The sequence below is a fragment of the Argopecten irradians genome, chromosome 1 (assembly GCF_041381155.1).
Source record: "Argopecten irradians isolate NY chromosome 1, Ai_NY, whole genome shotgun sequence".
In the NCBI taxonomy this organism is placed as follows: Eukaryota; Metazoa; Mollusca; class Bivalvia; order Pectinida; family Pectinidae; genus Argopecten; species Argopecten irradians.
In genome coordinates this window covers 41,049,627-41,071,285 of record NC_091134.1, presented here as the reverse complement: position 1 = coordinate 41,071,285, position 21,659 = coordinate 41,049,627, and the positions used below count along the sequence as shown (strand labels likewise).

The window sequence follows — 21,659 nt, the reverse complement described above, 5'->3', positions numbered from 1 at the left end:
GTATCATGATACCTATTGAGTCATAATATCACATCATTCTCGCAAACGTCATTATACAATCTAAGCCTTCCTGTCGCAAAAGACTGTGAAAAATGATGAAACAGTTCAGTTGTAAAATATGTTTATAATAATTTGGTCCTGCATATTATCCTAAAAGTTTCTCAGTAAGAGGGTTTGGTGTATTTGAACAAGTTATTGATGTGGAGCAGAAGACATGATAACAATATTAGGGTATGTATCCAGACCTAATCGGCGGAACACCAGGAGGTTTCACAGCGATGTCAATAAGTTGTTAGATGATATGATTTAGAATATCGAATTACTATTCCCATTCATTCAAGAAATGATCGGTAGCAGCAAGCGCGAGCAATATGATATGATAAATTCCGTCCATTACAGCTTTGTTGTCTGGCGATAGTCTTATATTGTTTACAAATACATTGTACATAAAGTAAATTACGACTTCTTTGTTGACCGATATTTATTGTATTATAGTGTTTACAAAGAGATGATGTAGCCATTAGTAAACATTACAGTATTAACATATGATGGAATGATATCCAAATGATATGTGTAAAATCGCAAAGGTGTCATGGACGTTAAACAAAGAATGCCAATGGATCTCAAAATGAATTAGCACCTTTCATCCAGAGAATCTTAAACCTCTTTAGGGTGTGACAGGGAAAATCTCAATCCTAGGGAAAAAATTCCTACGTCAAACACAAGGCTAACCGCATATCATCGTTACATTTCGGTCACGTGAGCTATGACGCAACTCTGTTGTTTATATTTCAGACTGAAGTGACGGACTCAACATGACCGGGCCGAAGTTGTCCGGATGCATGGCACTGTTTTTGTTCCTCGTGGAATACACTGCTGCAAGTAAGTTATCTTTACTATTATAACTGTATAGCTGCTTATTTTAGCGAAGCAAAAATTCTATAATTTTTACCTTTCAAAATTTTTACCTTTCAAAATTTTTTCTAAACTTTGGCCATTTAGAATGCTGCTTTTTAAGCTATTAAGGATAGATATCAACCATCCCTTCTCAATATTTTACTGATCAGATTTCGGCGGCATTAATGACGACCGCGATATCGAGGAAATAACTCGCAAAGATAACCGGCTCTTCGGTATCAACATTTCTTTTACCAAATTTTAGGACGACGTTCTATAACTTCTGCCTGTCTTAGTATCATATATCATGTATGTCAGTGTGAACTAGTTTATAAACAGCTAGCACGACTACAAAATACATTTATCATTGGATTTAGCTGTTATACATATTTCTTCATAACCACAAATTCAAATAAAACAGCGATTTTCAATGTTGGTTGGTTATTTTGATGACTTCTCTAGGCGTTGTCTGTTCTGTATGTCCTGTGTCTGCTCTAATCGCCTTTTGGCGCGCTATTGATGGTCTTAATTACGAATAGCAAGAAGAAGTAAAGTAAAAAAAAAAACTCAGAATGTATCAAAAGTTCGAAATAAACTGTTTCCAAATCAAGCGCTTCACCCCCTCCCAAAAGCAAATCAATGTCATTCTTTAAACGAAATTATCTCTGTAATCCGGATTTCAAAAGTATTTTTCGTATAATACAAACCAACGTTTTGCGAAAGAGAAATGGTTGACAATAAACCGTTCCGCAGCTAATAGAACGACCACTTAATACATTTATCAGAAGATCTAGAACTTTTTGCTATATTCATTATGTTTCAAGCAACAAACGCAATCGTAAGAACCACGGCGAAGTTTTAACCTGGTTGTATTTCGTCTGCGTTCGTTCCTTTGGTTCCCATTTATTCCTTCATAGAAAAACAGCACTAGCTTCTATATTGGTGTTGTAGGAATCACCATTTTGTCTTGCTCTAGTTAAATACATTGACCTTTCCTTGTCTTGTAATGAAGTCATGATTCCCACTAAAGATTAATTACATCACATCATTAAGTGCATTCGGAAGACATGTTTATGGCAGAGTGTATTTAACGACACAGTCGAATAAGGTCCTATTAATTTTTATGTCTCGTGAATTCTGAATTCCTATTAAGTGCCCACAGAAAGGAGGAGGGCATGAATCGGATGAGCAAAATGTGTCATAAAGACTTTGAAGGTTCCTACCTGTTTTCGGGGTGACCAATGACTAAATGTGTGGGTATAAAGAAGCTATAGTCGCTGTGGCAAATAACTTGTCGGAGTATACCAACGATCTCCTCCTGGATCTTAGAAGTTTTCAATCCTCTTAAGTGTAAATCGTAGCGTCCTTTTCGATTGGCTAAGCTAAAAGTAAGTCTACATTTGTAAGACCAAAGGTCTTGAGTGTACCAAGGATCTAATTAAAACATGGCACATTGGGGAATGACTTTGCATAGTATAGAGTCCATCATCATCTTCCTTAATTAAACATCATATTCTCGTTACCAGAACTAAACTGAATACCTTTATTCGATGTTAACAAATGCTGAAGTGTAAGTACTAAAGGTCAAAGTCCGAGAAACTTGGTATAGCCGTTCTTAATGCTTATGGACATCCACTATTCTATGAATAGAAAACATATTGTGGTTGTAATTTTGACTCTACCGACAGTGTCGTTAGTTCGTCTGGTCTTCGTGGGGTCAGTGTCTATATCTGAGTCCTGTTGATACCACTTACCCTGGTGCAGATCAGCCGATTATAAAAACCGTTTAAAACCCAGTATCAAAAGACTCGAGGGATGTATACAATGAGCACAATACCAAGGCATGGTATTTTGGTCTAAATAGGCAAATTGACATGGTACACCAAGACGGACATTAAGAAGCATTAGGTATAATTTCAGGAATACCAAACGACATTGAAGGCATTGGATTACTTTACTCTGAGAACCAATAAGTGTTATTCACTTACAGAGACACGCGTACTCATTGACTTTGAATGTAATATAAACGGTCTCCATTTGTCTGAAATTACGACGCTAATGTTTCTTTGTGAACTTTTTCTTGACGTTTTAAAAACTCCCGTTCACTCCCACATCGACGTTACGGTTACAGTGTCTAATATAACCGGCACCACTCCCATTTATTGACGACGGAAGGAGATCCCTTTACAGTGTTGGAATCGAAATAATGGCTATATATCTTCCATAGTACTTCAGTGATCGAGCCAATCACCATGGCGCCGTCATGAAAGTGTGCGACAGTGGAAGTAGATATTTTTTGCAATTATAAACCCGTAAGTTTTCAAAAAAAGGTTCTAAAAGCAGCCAATCGCTTTCTCGGTAACTAATCCAAGCATTTAGTTTAGAAAAATCACGTTTAAACATCACTATTATTCAAAACGAGTACATCATCTGAGAATAAAGTAATGATTCTAGATTAGTTGCTGACTTTATTAATGAAATCGTCTCCTGTTTGTCAAACATTATTTTTGGTAGGTGCACGAATCATATTGACATCGTCTATAATGTAAATGACAAAAACCCAAAAACAATTAAAATGATATTAGCAGCACTGAAATGAATGCTTACAAGAAGTAAATGTCATACAATAAAAATATCAATTATCGATTTTATGGAAGACAACATCTACTTTTGAAGAGAGGGCGTGAACAAATATTTGAATTTTTATAACCATGATATGTTTTGTGAAGTCTATTATGTGGATCCTATGCCAATTACCTACAATTTACTCAGGCACTTGAGAAATATTGATGATCTTTTGTTTGGTGGGCGATACGTATCGTATGCTAGGCATATTTATTGTTCTTTTGATTGTGGACCAACACATAGAAATGAGTTTTTAGACATGAAAGAGGTACTTTGATGAGTTGTGAAATGTGATTTCTGAACGCTGATTGAAGAATCTTTCAACTTCATAGTAAACGCAATTGTTGTGCGGTTATATCTCGAAACTAATTGGTTGAATAGAGATTGGAAGCATAATCTTCCTCATGACATGTCGGTTCTGTTTTAAATTTCAAGGACAAATACTAAATGTAAAAGATTTTTAAACAGACCTCCGTCTCGAATTTCCATTACCGCACGAAATCATTTGAAATTGAGTTCGGGCAGCTATACTAATAAGAATATTTGTATAGACGAACACAGACAGACAGATCTCGGTATTAAATAACGTATTCATAAATCAATACAAACTAAGTACATATAAGTCGTTGTGATTTATCACTTATTTCAGAGTAATCGACCTTTGATATAATCCTGACAGAGGGCGTGATTGTGTAATATCTTGAGCGATGTGTTAGAATGTCACAGAAGTCAATGACGTAGACAGTGTGGGGTGTCCACCAATTAGCAGATTGATAGAATGTTAAACACACCGTATCGATCCGAGACATCCCAAAAATCGTCCGTATCTGAGGATGATTGCAGAATTTGTACACTCTGATAGGCAGGGGAATTCTTCCTTGACACGGCTGTAGAGAATAAACCACATTACTGGCAGTAAATCCAATCCCATCCTTGGTACGTTTTATCTACACACCGGTAGAATCGGTGTGAAAACGTTACCAATCTGGCTAATACACAGACACTAGAGAACATAACAAGGCAAATTTCACATTCAAATGCACTTAAGACATATTTTACAGCCTCCTTGGGGGTTAAGTGTTGCCTAGGATCATGGGTAACTGTTTATGACACGTGTAGATGTTTTGCTCTTCAGTGAGGTACAGTTTGATAATCGCAGCAAATGTAGTGTACAATGTTATAGCTCCACAGCCAGCGATACGTGAAATTCAAAGACATTTTATTGTCATTTGCCGTTCGATTTATCGATAATTGATACATTTACGTATTGGCGGTTGAATGGATAATGGTGCGGAGGTTGGTCTGGTTGCATAAGATCGACAAAGTATGCTAGCTGTTATATCCAGAGGTATTCGATGTAACACCAATTACCAGGAGGAGAGACAGTGCCGCCTCGATAGGGACAGAAGAATTGACCTACTGGGCACAGATAGGTAGCACCAATTCCCGGTGTGGTAGACGACGTTTCCGACCTCCCATATCAATACAAACCCACGATATCTATTTATCTACACACATATACAAGGCAGCCACATGCACAGAGACAAGCCCGCCTGACGGTACCAAAACATAAAAAGCAAAAGCGCAATTGCTCAATACATACACCTACCATGGGAATACAACACACGCCGTATAAACTGTTTGAGAAAGTCGTGTATATTTTGATGCGTAGACAGATTTACCTTTGGCTTATTTGAATCTTTTCGAGCAAATTAAATTACGGTGAATTACATTAACATACCCTTTCTTCGGTTGAACTTTCATTTAAATGTAAAATGGTTATTCAACAGCGTCATATAATCTTTTAACAGATACATGGATGCCTGACATGTTTTGTCTCATATACACAGACGTGGAACATCGACGAAGGCCTACAAGGATCACTAACGCAAATCTAATCCCGAAGATTTACACATTCAAATGCTTTACCAGCGCTCTAAATTGGCCATGACCTTTAAAGAATGAGCAGTTCCATCAATTTTGTTGTATGTTGTCGGCCCATTTGGTGTATATAAGGAATTGTAAATCACGAATTATGACACGAACCTTGTACTGTTTGAGAACAAAGAGTTGTGAAAATTCAAAAATTTAGGGAAAGAATTGCGTGCCATAAGCTGCACGTTTCTAACGATGACGAATTAGAGGCGTCCTACCGACATTATAGACCAGCATGTTCGATGATCTCTGTATGCACATTTTGCTGACATTTGCATTGTGAGAGGGAAATCCTCACGGGCATGGTGTGTTTAAACTGAATGTCTCCTGCATAAACTAAGAAAACATAGCGTGTATACACTAGCGAAATCTTCATCAAAAACATTTTGATGTATGAAAGACACAAAATGCACTGCAGTGTATGTGATACCCAATTCCCTTGGTAATATTCTACACTACCATCTTGGTAGATGTTATTGTGAGACTGTTTAGAATGTTTTAAAATCTTTTCATGGACAACCGTATGGTATTCGAGTAAGGCACGAAGATGCTGCTTTATTTTAAAGGCCATGATTGTATTTGATTGTATGTCATCGGGTTTGAATATTGAATCGGTGATGTTCTTTATGGAGCCATTTTAATATCCTGGTTTAGGTGATGAGATATTGGTGGATTTCAAAGGGGGATAACAACGATTTGGAAATTATTTTGTGAAAGGAAGGTTGGGGTGGGTGGAGGGAGGGGGATGGAGCAAGCGCTTCCTATCATGAATCGCGTACTTACCCTCTTACGTTGCTTGTATATTTGCAATTAAATTTTCACTTATTTCTGCTTATATTTACATCTTTTTCCTTTGACTCATAAAATTAATACATTATTCAAAGATACATTATGTTCAATGATAGTTAACTAAGTAAAGACCTTATACATAGAATAGAATATTCCTTATGGCAAATTAGTTCTATATACTATCCAAATCCATTGATCAGTCAAAATAGAAAACGGCAAAGAATGCTAAAACTGTAGTATTTGAGTTTGATAAACGTGTTAATATTTGGCAATGACAATAATTGGATTTTAAGCATACACATACATGCAAGTAAAGAAACTGACATGTTTTCAGACAATTATCGATACAAGACTTTTCGTAAAATTTAGTTAACGTATTTTAACATATTCCAATTGGTACTTTTTCCAAGAAGTTTCTTTCTTTTCCTTTTGACATGTCTTTATTTGTTAATTCGATTAAAATACAATTCATCAAATGGACGATATTTGACTGTTCTATTTCTAAATTAAATTTTGTACCACCCAGTTAAAATATAATACATTACGATGTCAACATGGTAAGCATTTAAAATGAAGGAAACGAGGAATTTCTACTAGACGAATTTAATGCTGTTCGTCGCGCTATAACAATGATTTATATTATTTTTCCTGCAGACAAAATGGCATTGGGTAGCATATTATTTCTAAACACATGTTTAAGCAACCTTTTCACCTAATGGTAAATAAATACGGTATTATGAATATGCCTAATAATTAAATCTGGTTAGGACAATTTTCACGATATCACCATCTTGTTTGTTTCGCGTGTGTATATGAAACTAACCACAATGGTCAATATGTTTGATTTGCAAAAGTATTAATCAAAATATCACCATTTGTATTAAACAATGGTTGAACATGCTAAAATCGAAGTAAAAGTCTTTCAACAGGGATACCGAAGCATGCCATTTTTGTGGAAACTATTCATCGCTAAAGTGCAACAGGAAATTATCCATATATTACCTAATATACCTGATCCTCGGTCTGTTTAAGCCGTAAGCTTCTTGACCACCTTGACATTTTCCTCATCAATTCATTCAGGGTTGGGCATGCACAATGGTTTAAAATCTCTAAGGTCTTTAACATGGTTAAAAAGTTCCACATTATCTCATTGTAGTAGTGTATGTACAAATAAAATCACATCTTGCAAGTTCACAAGTTACTGGGGAAAAAACGGGCGGGCGACACTTCAACACACAAACAGATACGCACATCCGTGAAAAGCAATAATAAATATGATTTTCAAGGCATTTCACATCTTTGTAAACAAGCAGATACGAGGTAATTAAATGGGGTGACATACAAAGAAAATTAGCTGGGTCTTATTGTCTCCAACACAAAACAATTACTGAAGAGAAATTACAGTGAGAAACGATTACAGTTTTACTAATACATCATGCTACACACACCACTTACTAAGGCCTTGTATGGTGAAGTCAGTCGGAGCATGAGGCTGGTTTATAATAACATCAACAAATGAAGCTGTTTTGATCGTAAATATCTGAGAGAAAATGACAGTCCAACAAAAGGAAAGCATTATTACTGGCTTAGACTTTTGCTTATGAATTTGAAATGTCAAACTTTCTTAATCAAACTGGTTTCCTCCATCCAAATGAAATGTTTTGTTTTTGGAAATAAAAGTTTAAAAACAATGTTTTAAAACATAATGTTTGATTAATGAATGAAAATAAACCTCAGTCTACCAAAAACAACTGGCTACGGTGTAATCTGATATACATGAGTTTCTTTAGTGTTATCCTTTAGAATTTGCGCTATGTTATATGCCGTTAATCTATGAATGCCGTGCTGTATCCATTCACGGGATGATTTACACACGTCACACGGTATCGTAACCATCGGTACCACTATATCACTGACATTGTTCTAATCTACTCTAACGAAGCGTGTTTCGATGAAAAATCTATAAATCAAATGTGGAATAAATTGTTTACATTACGATATCGGAATCACCGTGCCGTCCTGTATCGGGTTCAGATCGAAGTTCTCAGTCAAACCAGCAATTATTGTGTGCTTCACAGCACATTGTATAACGCCTAAAACATTAAACTCTCCATACGTGAAGATGATGATCACTTTTGAACAATATCGTACTATCGCCATGACAACAAGTCATGGGTGCAGTTTGTATCCGATTGTACTTCAGTATGTACAAAGGATCTTCTTGCAGATCTAGGCTCCCATGAGTGTGTTAGTATAGTGAAATATTGTCCATCATGTCACTTTCACCGAAATATCTGTGAATATCTTTAACAATGGTTTAACTTAAAGTATAACGGTACAACGTGCATTGTGTACCGTTCCTATACATGGAGTTGTGTTTTGTTCATACAGGCTTCTATAATAGAAAACACAATATATTAAAAATCTTGAAAGTAAATAGAAATATACAAATTTTATTCTAGGATTCGACAATAATGCTATGGTTCAACACTTCTGGCAAAGAGAGGTTACTGGCACTGAAACTTCATATACATGTGTATATCCAAATAAACAACAAAATGAAAGACAATCTCTAAAAGACGGTTTAAACGCCACATACTTCATGGATTTCAAAACAATTTCTATTTAAGCATGTCTAATCTATAACTTTAAAATTGCCTATCTTAATTAAATCTGGCCTGTAACTAGTATTTGTAATGGCCTTGAACATCTTGTTACATTATTATACCTCAAGTGAGAATCCTTCATTCTGATTGGTCGAGAGACATTTGGTATTTCACACTATCACACGGCAGTTAGCATTATAACAATAGGAGACAATAGACACGTTCGTAGCAATCCCCTAGCAACGGGTGATAGTGTATTTTTGACAGTGCAAAATATTAACCGCCCGAAAAAGATGCGCACTCGTGTCTTTTTTCAACGCCATCTTTGGTTTTTTGAAGCGACGCTTCAAAATTTATCTGGAGCTATTTAGTAATAGTTTTGCCAAATTAGTCTGTTGATCATATCCTTTTTTTAAATTAAGTACGGAGCTTTCAGTTTTCTCATTTCGCTTACCGTCCAAGCGCTAAATGTTGATTTTATTAATCCCATCGGTGATTAGGTGAACGGAGGACATGCGATTACAAGCGTCTTCGTGACGTTGCTAATGTTGTACGCAGGAGACAAGACAACAAGAATATTTCGCTGAAAGCTTGTTGTGAGTATTATTTTACAATGCAATGGTAATAAGCGGTACTGAGTACAATATGGAAGCTGATATGTTATTTTACTGCCGACGGTGAGTTTTTGACTTTTGCTAAAATAAGTTAAAATTTTTGATAGATTGCAAATACTTGAAAACAAGTTTTATTACTGGACTTTTGGTATTACAAAATAAATACTACCTGCATTAAAGGGTGACAGCGCCTAGTGTCACCTCTTGGAATATCACTGTCTGTGACACTGATATCCTCGGGGTGACACTATATAAATACTACCTGCATTAGAGGGTGACAGTTCCTAGTGTCACCCCGAGGATATCACTGTCACCCGAGGCGAAGCCGAGGGTGACAGTGATATTCCGAGGGGTGACACTAGGTACTGTCACCCTCTAATGCAGGTAGTATTTATTATATTATACCAAAAGTCTAGAAACAAAACTAGTTTTCAAGTATTTGCAATATATTGAAACACTTTAACTGATTTTAGCAAAAGTCGAACAGTCACCGTCGGCAGTAGAATAGCATATCAGCTTCTACTCAGTAGCGCTAACTATCACTGCATTATAAAAAAGAATACTCACAATAAGCATTTAGTGAAAATCCTTGTTGTCTTGTCTCCTGCGTTTGTTTAAATCTTAACGTTTTTATAAATCTCAAAGAGTTTTGGTTTCGTCCCGTCGTCTGTTTACAACATTAGCAACGTAACTAAGACGCTTGAAATCGCATGTCTTCCGTTCACCTAATTACCGACGGGTTCATAAAAACCAACACATAGCGCTTTGACGGTAAGCGAAAAGACGTGAACGGAAAGCTCCGTCCTTAATATGATTTTTTTTATTGATAATATATTTGAGTAATTTGGCAAAACTATTACTAAATAGCTCCAGACAGATTTTGAAGCATCGCTTCAAAAAACAAAGATGGCGTCGAAAAAAGAAACGAGTGCGCATCTTTTTCGGGCGGTTAATATTTTGCTTTGTCAAAAATACATTATCATCCGTTGCTAGGGAGTTGCTACGAAAGTGTCTATTGTTTCCTATTGTTCTAATGTTACCTGCAGTGTGATAGTGTAAAATACCAAATATCTCTCGACCAATCAGAATGCAGGATTCTCACTTGAGGTATAATAATAGGCGCTGTCACTCTCTAAAACAGGTAGTATTTATATAATGTATCTTCTTTAAATGTACGATATTACGTCACTGTAATGACACTTCCTATTTTATTTGAACGGCGTGAGGATTTCTTGGACAAAGAGTCAGACTTTGGAAATTTAGGATTTTCATTAGAGCAGAGTTAATTGTTATATCTTTGTTAATATTTATAATACTAGCTCAATGTTTGTTTAGAACTTGTGTACATAGAACAATCCAATTTTGTTGCGTATCTCCATAGCAAATGGAATCTAAAAATAACGTTAATCCTTGAAGCAAAATTACCCTTATCATATATTATTTTAGATGTTTAAACAGCAATGCAACTGTTAATATGCTTTTCGTATGTGCATTTAAAAATTAACAGAAAATAGAAGTTCAAATGTCTCGTACCGATATCAGAGGATTTTCTGCATGTGTTCTCTTGACTATACTCATGGTTGTGAAGAAATGTATCAACACTTTGTTTGAAGTGATCGCGTAATTGAGATTCATAGTTCATTTTCCATCAAAAGAATAAACTATGTCTTGTTAATAATGATTACGTTATAATAAGCGGAGAAAGATTCGCTGCTTTTGGAGCCCAATTTTATCATTCAATGTTATATCGAGCAAAGCTGTAAGTGAGTTACATGATCATAAATTACTTACATCACCCAAATCTCGTTAGAAACGTTCAATATAGCCAACTAGTTCTTCTTAATGGCGAATCCAGTCATTCCTGTCAGGAATACATCTGTCCAATGCCTCAGCAATTTAACTTGTTTTAGCCAAGACAGGTTTATGTGGGAAATACATGTATTGCGTCGCCAAAACAACTCCATAAATCTTATTTATCACCAAACTTGTAGTTTGCTTCACTTGTTGGCTATTTTGGGGTACAGATTTAACCAAGGGCACGACGGTGACACCGAAACACATTATGACCTTGAAGCATTTTCTCTGAATTATCAGAGCAATTTCTCTGCAGCGACGTATCCCACCACATTTCTTGTCCATTCTATCAGTCAAATGTGTATATTTTATTCATCTGCAGAAGATATATATTTATTGTGAGAACCTCATATCCAGGAACGCACATAGATTCATAAAAAAATTATCCAGATTTAATGTTATAGCCACATTGTTTTGGATTGGAAACATATTCCATTTCTGAGACGATGACAATGTTAAGAATTTAGTTACTTTTTATTACAATTCTCGAAAGTAAAACGGAGACCTTCAATTCTTTTTATTTTTATTACGGTTACTATATTGTATTCAACCCCCATATTGCAATAAACAACAGAAAACATGTATGACTTGACATACAGCATTACACCATATACAATAAAATGCATAAAGCCTGGCATTACCAACTCTAAGATGAATGCATTTCTAGAAAAATACATTGACAAAATATGTACAACAGACTATTGCATCAATCCAGTTAGTCAATCAGTTTCAATGCCAGCCAACGTTGTTTCCAACTGAAATAAAAAAAACAGGATAGTTGTGTATTATTATATTTGCTGAAGCCAAAACAAATCAGTCAAATTTATCCATAGCCACAAACTCTCCTTAGTAGAACTCATAAAATATGTCTCATTCGTTTGTCCTTTTTTATCGCCAAAGAGTAATTCGTGTGACCTTGTCTTGACGACAAACACACTGTTTTGTCAAATAGATATGAAGAGAGAGGAGGTTTTCGGCGATCCATGCAAACTATCTACATTGGCAACCTTGTTATGTCACATACATAAGAAAAGCCATCGCACTGGCGAATCAGGTGCATTGTCATTGATTGGACCCAAAGGCTACACCATAAACTATAGCTATGTTTCTTCTATAAGGTAAATGACTATGTTTAATGATATCTTAAATATATCCAACCCACCTCTATTCTAAAACAGAAACACCAGACACATTATGTCGACCCCGTAAAAATGCGTTTGGTTTGGGTATTCGGTATGTTAGGTACAGTATGACGTTTTGTAATAGAGGAACTATTTTGAATGCAAACTCACTGGAGTTAAATATTGAAGACAAAGAACACCAGACCTCCAACAAACAATACAAACATACGTCTGTGTGTCCCGCGAGAAGAAAAAGTTCAGAGTCTACAATAGCGGGGAAAACGAAAGCTCAACGCAGAGCGAACAAAATTGAGAGGAAAAAATTATGTATAATACTAACACACGTGTATGTTTTGAAATGGATAAAGGCATGCTTCGATTCGAACGAAATCGGAAATAGATTTAATGTGAAATTGATGACGTCTGACCTAGAGACCCTTTGTGGGTCTATATTTCACATTTCTCGGTCTATGTAAAGACCGCACATAAAGAAATCACCAATATATTAAATGCATTGGCCTATGTATAGTTACAGTATTAAAATAGGTTTGTATGTTTGTTTGGTTTGTTTCATATTCATTAAGAAATATGCTAATGTCATTTTCCTCTTAGTCATTCCACAATTCATAATTTATCCTGATAAATACACAAAATAGAGAAAAGTTTATGGGAGAAATTGAATTGCTATATTTCCATACAGAAATATATTGGGAAATAACACACGAGTGAAAAAACAACGTGAGATTTGTGTCACCAATTCATGCAAAAAAAACCACAACCTCGACATTTTAATAAAGTGAGAAAAACATCTCCTTGTGAGATTTGACTGCAGAATCCTACTTCTCCAAGGTCATAATGACTGGCGTCGCATTATTCTGTTATTACAGATAATGCCACAATGACTCCACCTGTTATTTTCCGTCTATCGCTGAAGCTGTCCCTGGGCACCATAGAAACATCCAAAATTAAATATAAAATTGTCTTAGGGATCTGCAATAGTTTACTTGAGTTTCAAAATTAATCAAACCCGAGGCCTTTAATACTCATTTCACGACATTAATTCTGAAATACTTCTACAAAAGGAGAAAGGGTGTGACTTTGAAGAATTTAATACGAAATTTAATAACCAATTTTGCTTGTTTATTTATCATGCCAATTCTACTATGTCAGTTTAAAGTTTTTATGTCTTTAAGATCAAAAATACGAGAAATGGGTCATGCCCCTATTAATACGAAGTGGTGAATCCCCGGAGACCGGTTTGGTATAATTTTGTTAAGAGATGTGCATGATTTTTACCAACGGTGTTCCGATGCTAAATGTAATAATCATCTACCTTGATGTCTTAACGATCATATTATGATCCTAACGCACATGGCTAACGGGTACAAAAGTTTGAATATGACTAAAGAGCAATATGTGAAAAACATGCTCAAATACTTTTTTTCTATCTGGTGTTATCTTGCGCAGTTTGGAAATAGCGTACTCTTCTTATGTCCTAAAGCTTTGGGATCAGATAGCAATGCGCAGTTATGAAAGTGAAAACAAATGTTTAACGCAATAATACAACGCGCTCTGTAGTGGGGTCATGAAAAGCTAGTTTATTCTGTCTGTCCATGGAATAAAAAAAAATATCATTAGAGATTTTAGTCTGGAGGCTAGGAACAAAAGGTTATCCAATTACCTGCTACCTGTCGTCGAGGTATTTTCTTCATAGGCGGTCGTCGCCTCTCTAACCCATTACATTTATCAGTATCACCATCATTCTTCTTATTATAAAAAAAATCAAAATGGTTTCAAACATGATGTTATAACTTTTTATGTTTTCTGAAAAGTAACAAAAAGGTAAATGAACATATTGTCAAGTCGAAATTTTAAGTTGTTGATATTCTCTGAACATAACTTGAAACCATGATTGGATCAATAAATATTATGTTCGTTTGAATTTGTATTGTTTTCAGAGAGACAATATCCGCACAACATCAACATGAACAGTAACCAAACAATAAGTAAACATTATGTCCGGTTGAAGTCACATTTGCAAAGACAACATTTAGTTTCACTGCATCCTGACGACATGACCTACACCGCCATTTTATCAATATTGCACGGCAGTGTCAGGAAGTCTCCGGAAAATGTGTTCAAGTCAATGCCGATTTTATGTTTCTGTCTTAGAAGTACGTTTTATGTGTGTCGGCCCGCCGACTTTATAGTTCACAATTTGCATTGCGCATATTTTCTGTTACCATATCATTTTTACATAAAACTTTACAATGACATTATAGAAGGTACCACATAATTGGAAAACGTGTTAGTAATATGGCAGTATTGAAAGCTACTGAATCCACTGAACGCATCGGTGATGCTGCGTCCTGAAAATCAAATTTGATAAAGGTTAGTGTATAAAAATGTGTCATTACAAACTTTTGATTAAAGCAATGTAATATTTAACATCAGCACACACATATCAAGTAGTATCTATTGTATAAATACAGATATACTAAAGACTTGTTAATTTCTTAATTTTACGTCAAGTTAACCTTCGAGGGTCTGTCAGTGATAGAAAGACTAAATTGTTAATAACGGGAGAAGAGTAAAACCGAAACAGGCAAACGTGTACCAAAGTTGTAAAAATGTGAAGATATTTTTAACAGTGAAGACATTTGCCAGTGGTTTTGACGATTTTCAAAATAATTAATTTAGAAATGACAATCTTGTGGTGTGTCATGTTATACTATATCTATAACCAACAATCTGGGTCTACTCAACTGTGGTACAAACATTGTGTACTGTTATAGCTTTAAGCCCGTAAGGACAAGCTATGATATAATCAGATAATGAAGAAATACAATCTAGGAAATAAATCCATTTGACGAGAGTACGATGACAGCACATCAGGTGAATTTTATTTTCTCTGATTATTGTATTGAGATATTGTGCTATCGAACTTCATGATGCGGTTTATGCAAAACGGATGCAATCATGGGGAGAACGCTTACGTGTTCCATTGAAAGCATTATGATACGCATTCCATTGAAAAACATTTCCAACAGGAAAAATTACTGAACAATACGCTCTGCTTGTATTTTTGTGCTAACGTTATGTTTTTCCAAAGCATACGGTGAAGTATATGCACTTGCTAACACCAGTAATATTTATCGTCGAGGTATTTGAACTTGAACGCTCGCGGTTTACATTTCCATAGATGGCGGCACTGATCAATTTTCGCAGTCTGTGGAAGAAACTGAAAATAATTCCCGACAGTACAGAAATAATAGACGAACCAAGAGCCACAAAACTAATCTTGTTTTGTTTTTGTTTGCGATGCAGTGAAGATAAACATTCTTTAAGTGTTTTGCTCTAAAATGTCACATTGATCTTTCGAACTAACAGCAAACTTAAAAATTTCCTGTGCTTAGCTAAAACAAGTTTGTTCTTTCTTTTTATCTTTCAACGAGGGAAATAAAATGCTAGCCTTTATGTTTCAAGAGAATAAATTCAAACAATAGGACGCGATCGGGTAATTTATCTCCCTTTGTGGAATTCTTTGTTGTTTTTATTGGAGATATTCTACGTAGTTTCTTTAATGGAAAGTTCTTCATGTTACATTGCCTCGGTCGCATATGCAGCTGCAATTCTAAAATCGATCACTGACGCGATACGATGTTAAACAGGAGAAAAATGACGAACTACTCTAACAATAATTGATGTGTTTGATACAAGATTTCCCCGACATTGGCCGTCTGTTCTTACGTAACTGATGGCCCTATTGTTTTAAAATGTCATTTCATTGTGTTTCACTGATGGAGAGGTTTGTCATTGTCAGAATTCATCTCATTTGAGATTTTTCGGACGTAAGCAGATCAGAGCCACAATGTTTGATTATTTTTGGTCTATTCTGAATCATTTTAACGTATTCCTATGATAGCCAATTTTAATGCCAGGCTGCATACGAATTATTTTTCAAAATTTTAAATGCCCAGCATAAGGTCCTTCATTGGTTCATTGTTATCTTTTTGAAACATAAGTCAGATCGAAATAGAGCAGTCATTCAATAATAGATACCAGAAAGTGTTACTCTCAAATCGATTTATTCTATATAAAAAAATCAATCACAATTTATGTATCATAGCTCTTTTTTCAAATTTCTTAAAGAAAATTAGATTATATTACCCTTGTCACTAAAGAACGTGTGTTTGCCTTAAAATAACGTTTATTATTATAGCTATAACATATGCCGTTTTCTATGTGAATGGTCACATGAAAATCAAATATGTTATAAAATAATAATATAGTTACAATTAACAGATATCATCACCATCTTCGTGGGGTTGCTGTTATTGAAGATGTTTAAAGCAGACGCCTTCTACGCCTTCTTTTCGACACCGTTAATTATTGGTAAAATGCATAATAGAAGAAACGCATGACTAGATGAATCGGCCAGCCAACTGATTCGGGGTATTTTAGGAGATGTTTGATGAATAAAAGATGTATTTAGATAATGATATCCGTGATGGCTGATATTTATTATCTGTTTTATTACAGATATATATTTGGTGCTTTGATGTGCCTCTCTGTTTACGGGTAAACGATAGTAAGCCTACACACGCGACAGCATGATATTATAATAAACTAAACTAACTAATTTTCAACTAAAGAACATTACCTCGACATGAACGTAAAGGATGACCAAACCAAGTATGGGGACGTTGGGGTATGGGGGTGGTGTTGGGATGGGTTTTTTTTTTTTTTTTTGTTTTTTTTTATATTTTTTTTTTTTTTTTGTTTTTTTTTATATATACATCGCTGTATTATTATTTTTAAAACTATGCTCCAGATAAATACACTACTTTACTCTTTTTGAAGAAAGCTGCTGCTGTAAACAACTTTTCTTTTGTGTTTACGGAATTTCACATTATTTTATTTTTAAACAAATTCATTGAAATAAACTTTCGCGTATGGATTAAATATCTTTAAATGTAGGTAAGTTAGATATTAATTTGCGGCTACTTACTTTAGCGATTTGCGTTTGAATGCAAAAAAATCGCACATGAAAGAATGCTGGTGAACAGTATAATTCTAGATAATAACAACCATCATATGACTCTGACCGTCTGATAATGATCGCATTTAAAGTTAAGACAATGTTTTCATACGACATATATCCGATTTAATCATGGTGAAGTGACAGTATTGTATTACCACTTCCACTGTTCGATAACAAATATAATAATTTAACAAAATCTTCCCAGCATTACAATCAATTACATCGTTTGCATGAAATTGTGAGCTTTAAAAAAGGAATTTCTTACAAGAACAATTTTAACGTTGTCTTATATAACATCCATCGATAACTCTTTCCCCACAAAACCTCATATCGTTAAACACATTACAAGCCCTTATCGAAAAGAGATTAAACTTTTATCGAAAACTTCCAGATAAATTGAGATATTTGCAATTCGGTCACATAAACTGTGGACGAAAGTAGCTGAATTACAAATTTCGATTTAAATTGCTGGTAGAAAATGAGAAACCCCTGTAATCAATGTGAGATCATGCTTCTTAATGCATGGATAATGTCTGATAATGCAATAGTCCCTTGAATTGAGAGCACCACTAATATGTGTTCAAGTTGTGAAATAAGAGCTAAACTATCAATTTGATTGCCTGTTACGGTATCAAGAAATTAGTATACAAACCAGACTATTACTTCCGTAAAGCTACGTTGTATACCAGGCTTTGTGAAATGAAATTCCTGGTAGGAATCAATCCCGTATATATCAGTGGAGCTGTGAAACGTGTTCCTAATTGGATTTGTCCTCGGCACACTATTGTGGTATTCTTCTCGTGTCCCACCCCATGAACTTTCTAGGTTAAGGATGCCGTGGAACACTCCACACTATCTATCAGAGACTTACAGGTCAGGGCAATGATGTACACAGACGCTGAGTAATCGTTTTATTGAATTAATTACAGTTTTGTATAGAACTCGACCTATACAAGTAAAGGAAAGACGTTACGAAGTAAGCGATAACTAACACTGAAGTTTATTCTATCGTTGTGGAATGAAACCTTCTATGGGAGTTGTCTTCGCCACTGGGAGACATTTCGAAACATTCGGCGTAGATTAGTTTAAGCCTAGAAAAGTAAATGAAAACGCATACATGGTACAGATAGAAACTATAAAACTGTAAAATGTAAAATTAAATTTTTGAATTATATAGTACCTTTACCATTTGATGTACATGCACAAATAAAAATGTTCCAGAAATTACATAAAGTTGATGGAAAAGCAATATTTGCCACGACCCTTATTTGATATTAACAGCAATATCATCAAAACAAATGGTTCAACATTACATACATATATCGAATATAATTGATGAATTCTCAATATTTTTTATCCTTGTGCTGTTTTTCATCTTTCTACGTCAAATAATGGTAGATATTGAACTTTATTAAGACGTATTGACTTAAACTGACTATTTCCCGGCTCCTTAGGGAATTGGTTCCTATTCACGGAGAAAATGATTGTATTCTAATTGCAGAAAAGAGTTTGTCTCTCCTTCATTTGCACAAATATTAGAGAAAAACATGAGGTTTTGCGAAAGAGTGATTCCTTAATTGGGTCATTAATCATTTCATACAATCGGTTTACGACGTGAGAAAAGTTCTCCTGTTCTGCTCAAAATTGATTTTAGTATTTAAGTAATAAAATTTTCACCCTCTGCGTTGTATGAGACCTGCTGACCCTTCCAGCTCAGAGACAAATTACAGTTTTTAAAATACAATAATACCTCAGAAATGCATGTTGGGAATACTGAATCATGCTCTTAGCCAAAAAGGAAATGGGGTGCTTAACAGCTCGCTTTGTCGTTATACTATCACATTCCTAGTTATTAGAAAATGATAATACCTCGTAATAGGGCATTTCGTCCTGAGGAACTATTCAGATTATAGGTTTTAAAGTGCGGATTTCGGGTTAGCATGTGCATATGTACTATTAAATACGGTGTTTTGTATCATTTTCTTCTCGTGAACTCTTGCGATATTTGGTCCTGGTCGATAAAATGGTTTATGTAACCAGAGTGGAACCCTTTCGTGCAGGCTGTCTTAAGAGTGTAGAGCATAGAAATCACAAAACGGTTAAGTATATCGTGAGGTCTAGATTGAATATACAATATGTCCGCCTATTCGTCTGTCTGCCTATATGTAGTGCGCACTGAGAGTGTAAATCATTTTTGAAAAGTCTTTACGGATTTGCATATTTTAACACGCTGGTAGATGTAAGTTTTTTCGTATACACGTCGCAGGCACCACTATAATCACGATTCTGTACACTCCCAAGAAATCTTATAATTGGGCCTTTCAACATGCATGTCAGATTGTATGGAAAGTACACATAGATATAATTCAAGTTGTGTACCTTCGAATTGTGTCCAATGTGACTAATTATCACTATAAAGATTGTCCATGCGGGCCATGGCGGAAATGTCATTACTTTGCTATTATATAAAGGGTTCGTGTAGCGTAATTGGTTATCCGATTTGTGCGCAGTGTGATACAGTTCCGCATTGGTTAAGTCAAAATTGAATATGAAGTGCGTTAAAGTGCTGATTTTTTTTAAAAAGTATGTATTTATAAAATCGTCGACCATGTTGTCTTACGGCAATCAGTACCAGGTGTAATTTCCATTTTCGTGTTATGCTAAATTAATGAATACGGTAACTGTTTGGCCTCTGAACAGGCAACGTGACAGCAGAGCGGCTTGTCACACTGCGTAATTGTAAATAGTAAAACGCATGAAATTGAAAGCAATATGATATGCACTTTCGAAAAAAAAACAAGCCATCAGAATGCCAGCGTTTTCCAGAAAGAATTGTTCAGGTTAATTTCAGAGATAGATTATCGTTTCTTAGTTTAAAAATTAGGTCATATATATCAAAGAGATCAAATTATAAACACTAATATTATACTGAGAGTAATAATAATATTTATTATACCTCAAGTGAAAATCCTGCATTCTGATTGGTCGAGAGATATTTGGCATTTTACACTATCACACGGCAGGTAACATAAGAACAATAGGAAACAATGGACACATTCGTAGCAACTCCCTAGCAACGGGTGATAGTGTATTTTTGACAGTGCAAAATATTAACCGCCCAAAAAAGATGCGCACTCGTTTCTTTTTTCGACGCCATCTTTGTTTTTTGAAGCGACGCTTCAAAATTTATCTGGAGCTATTTAGTAAAAGTTTTGCCAAATTAATCTGTTGATCAATATATTTTTTTCAATTAAAGGACGGAGCTTTCCGTTTACGCCTTTTCGCTTACCGTCCAAGCGCTATATGTTGGTTTTTATGAACCCGTCGGTGATTAGGTGAACGGAAGTCATGCGATTTCAAGCGTCTTCGTGACGTTGCTAATGTTGTAAACAGACGATGGGACGAAACCAAAATTCATTGAGATTTACAAAAACGTAAGATTTTAACAAACGCATAAGACAAGACAACAAGAATTTTCACTAAATGGTTATTGTGAGTATTCTTTTTAATAATGCAATGATAGTTAGCGCTACTGAGTAGAAGCTGATATGCTATTCTACTGCCGACGGTGACTGTTCGACTTTTGTTAAAATCAGTAAAAATGTTTCAATTGATTGCAAATACTTGAAAACTATTTTCGTTTCAAGACTTTTGGTATAATAAAATAAATACTACCTGCATTAGAGGGTGACAGTGCCTAGTGTCACCCCTCGGAATATCACTGTCACCCTCGGCTTCGCCTCGGGTGACAGTGATATCCTCGGGGTGACACTAGGCACTGTCACCCTCTAATGCAGGTAGTATTTATATAATGTTTGAGCAATGTATGCGGTTGTGATGTATTTTATCGGGTACGATACGACAAACACATTAAAATATTAAAAGTAACGCAATAGATTTTTAACATGCAACCTGGAATAACTTGGTTTTGCTTGCGGAACGGTTGACCTCTACGGTCGTATAATTGGATCGATCATATCCTATCACCATTTGCAGTAAAATAAGTCAATTCGTTTTGGTTAAGGATTGATACTCGTTATCTTCAAAGAATAATAATTAACGTCCGGTAATCATCGGCGGTTTTTATGATTTCTAGGAATCGTGTTTGTAATCATTCGATGGCTAGTTCAGACCCCTACACCTAGCAACCATCGACTGGATATTTTGTTCGACA

At 35.3% G+C, this 21,659-nt stretch overlaps 1 protein-coding gene across 1 annotated transcript in view; it reads left to right on the top strand.

Moving 5' to 3' along the window:
- Nucleotides 1-21,659, top strand: part of LOC138327965 (protein PIF-like) — a 68,140-nt gene that overhangs the window by 4,000 nt on the left and 42,481 nt on the right. The window contains exon 2 of the mRNA XM_069274494.1: nucleotides 796-882. Coding sequence (XP_069130595.1) covers nucleotides 816-882 — 67 coding nt within the window. The 5' untranslated portion in view covers nucleotides 796-815. The remainder of the gene's footprint in view (nucleotides 1-795; nucleotides 883-21,659) is intronic.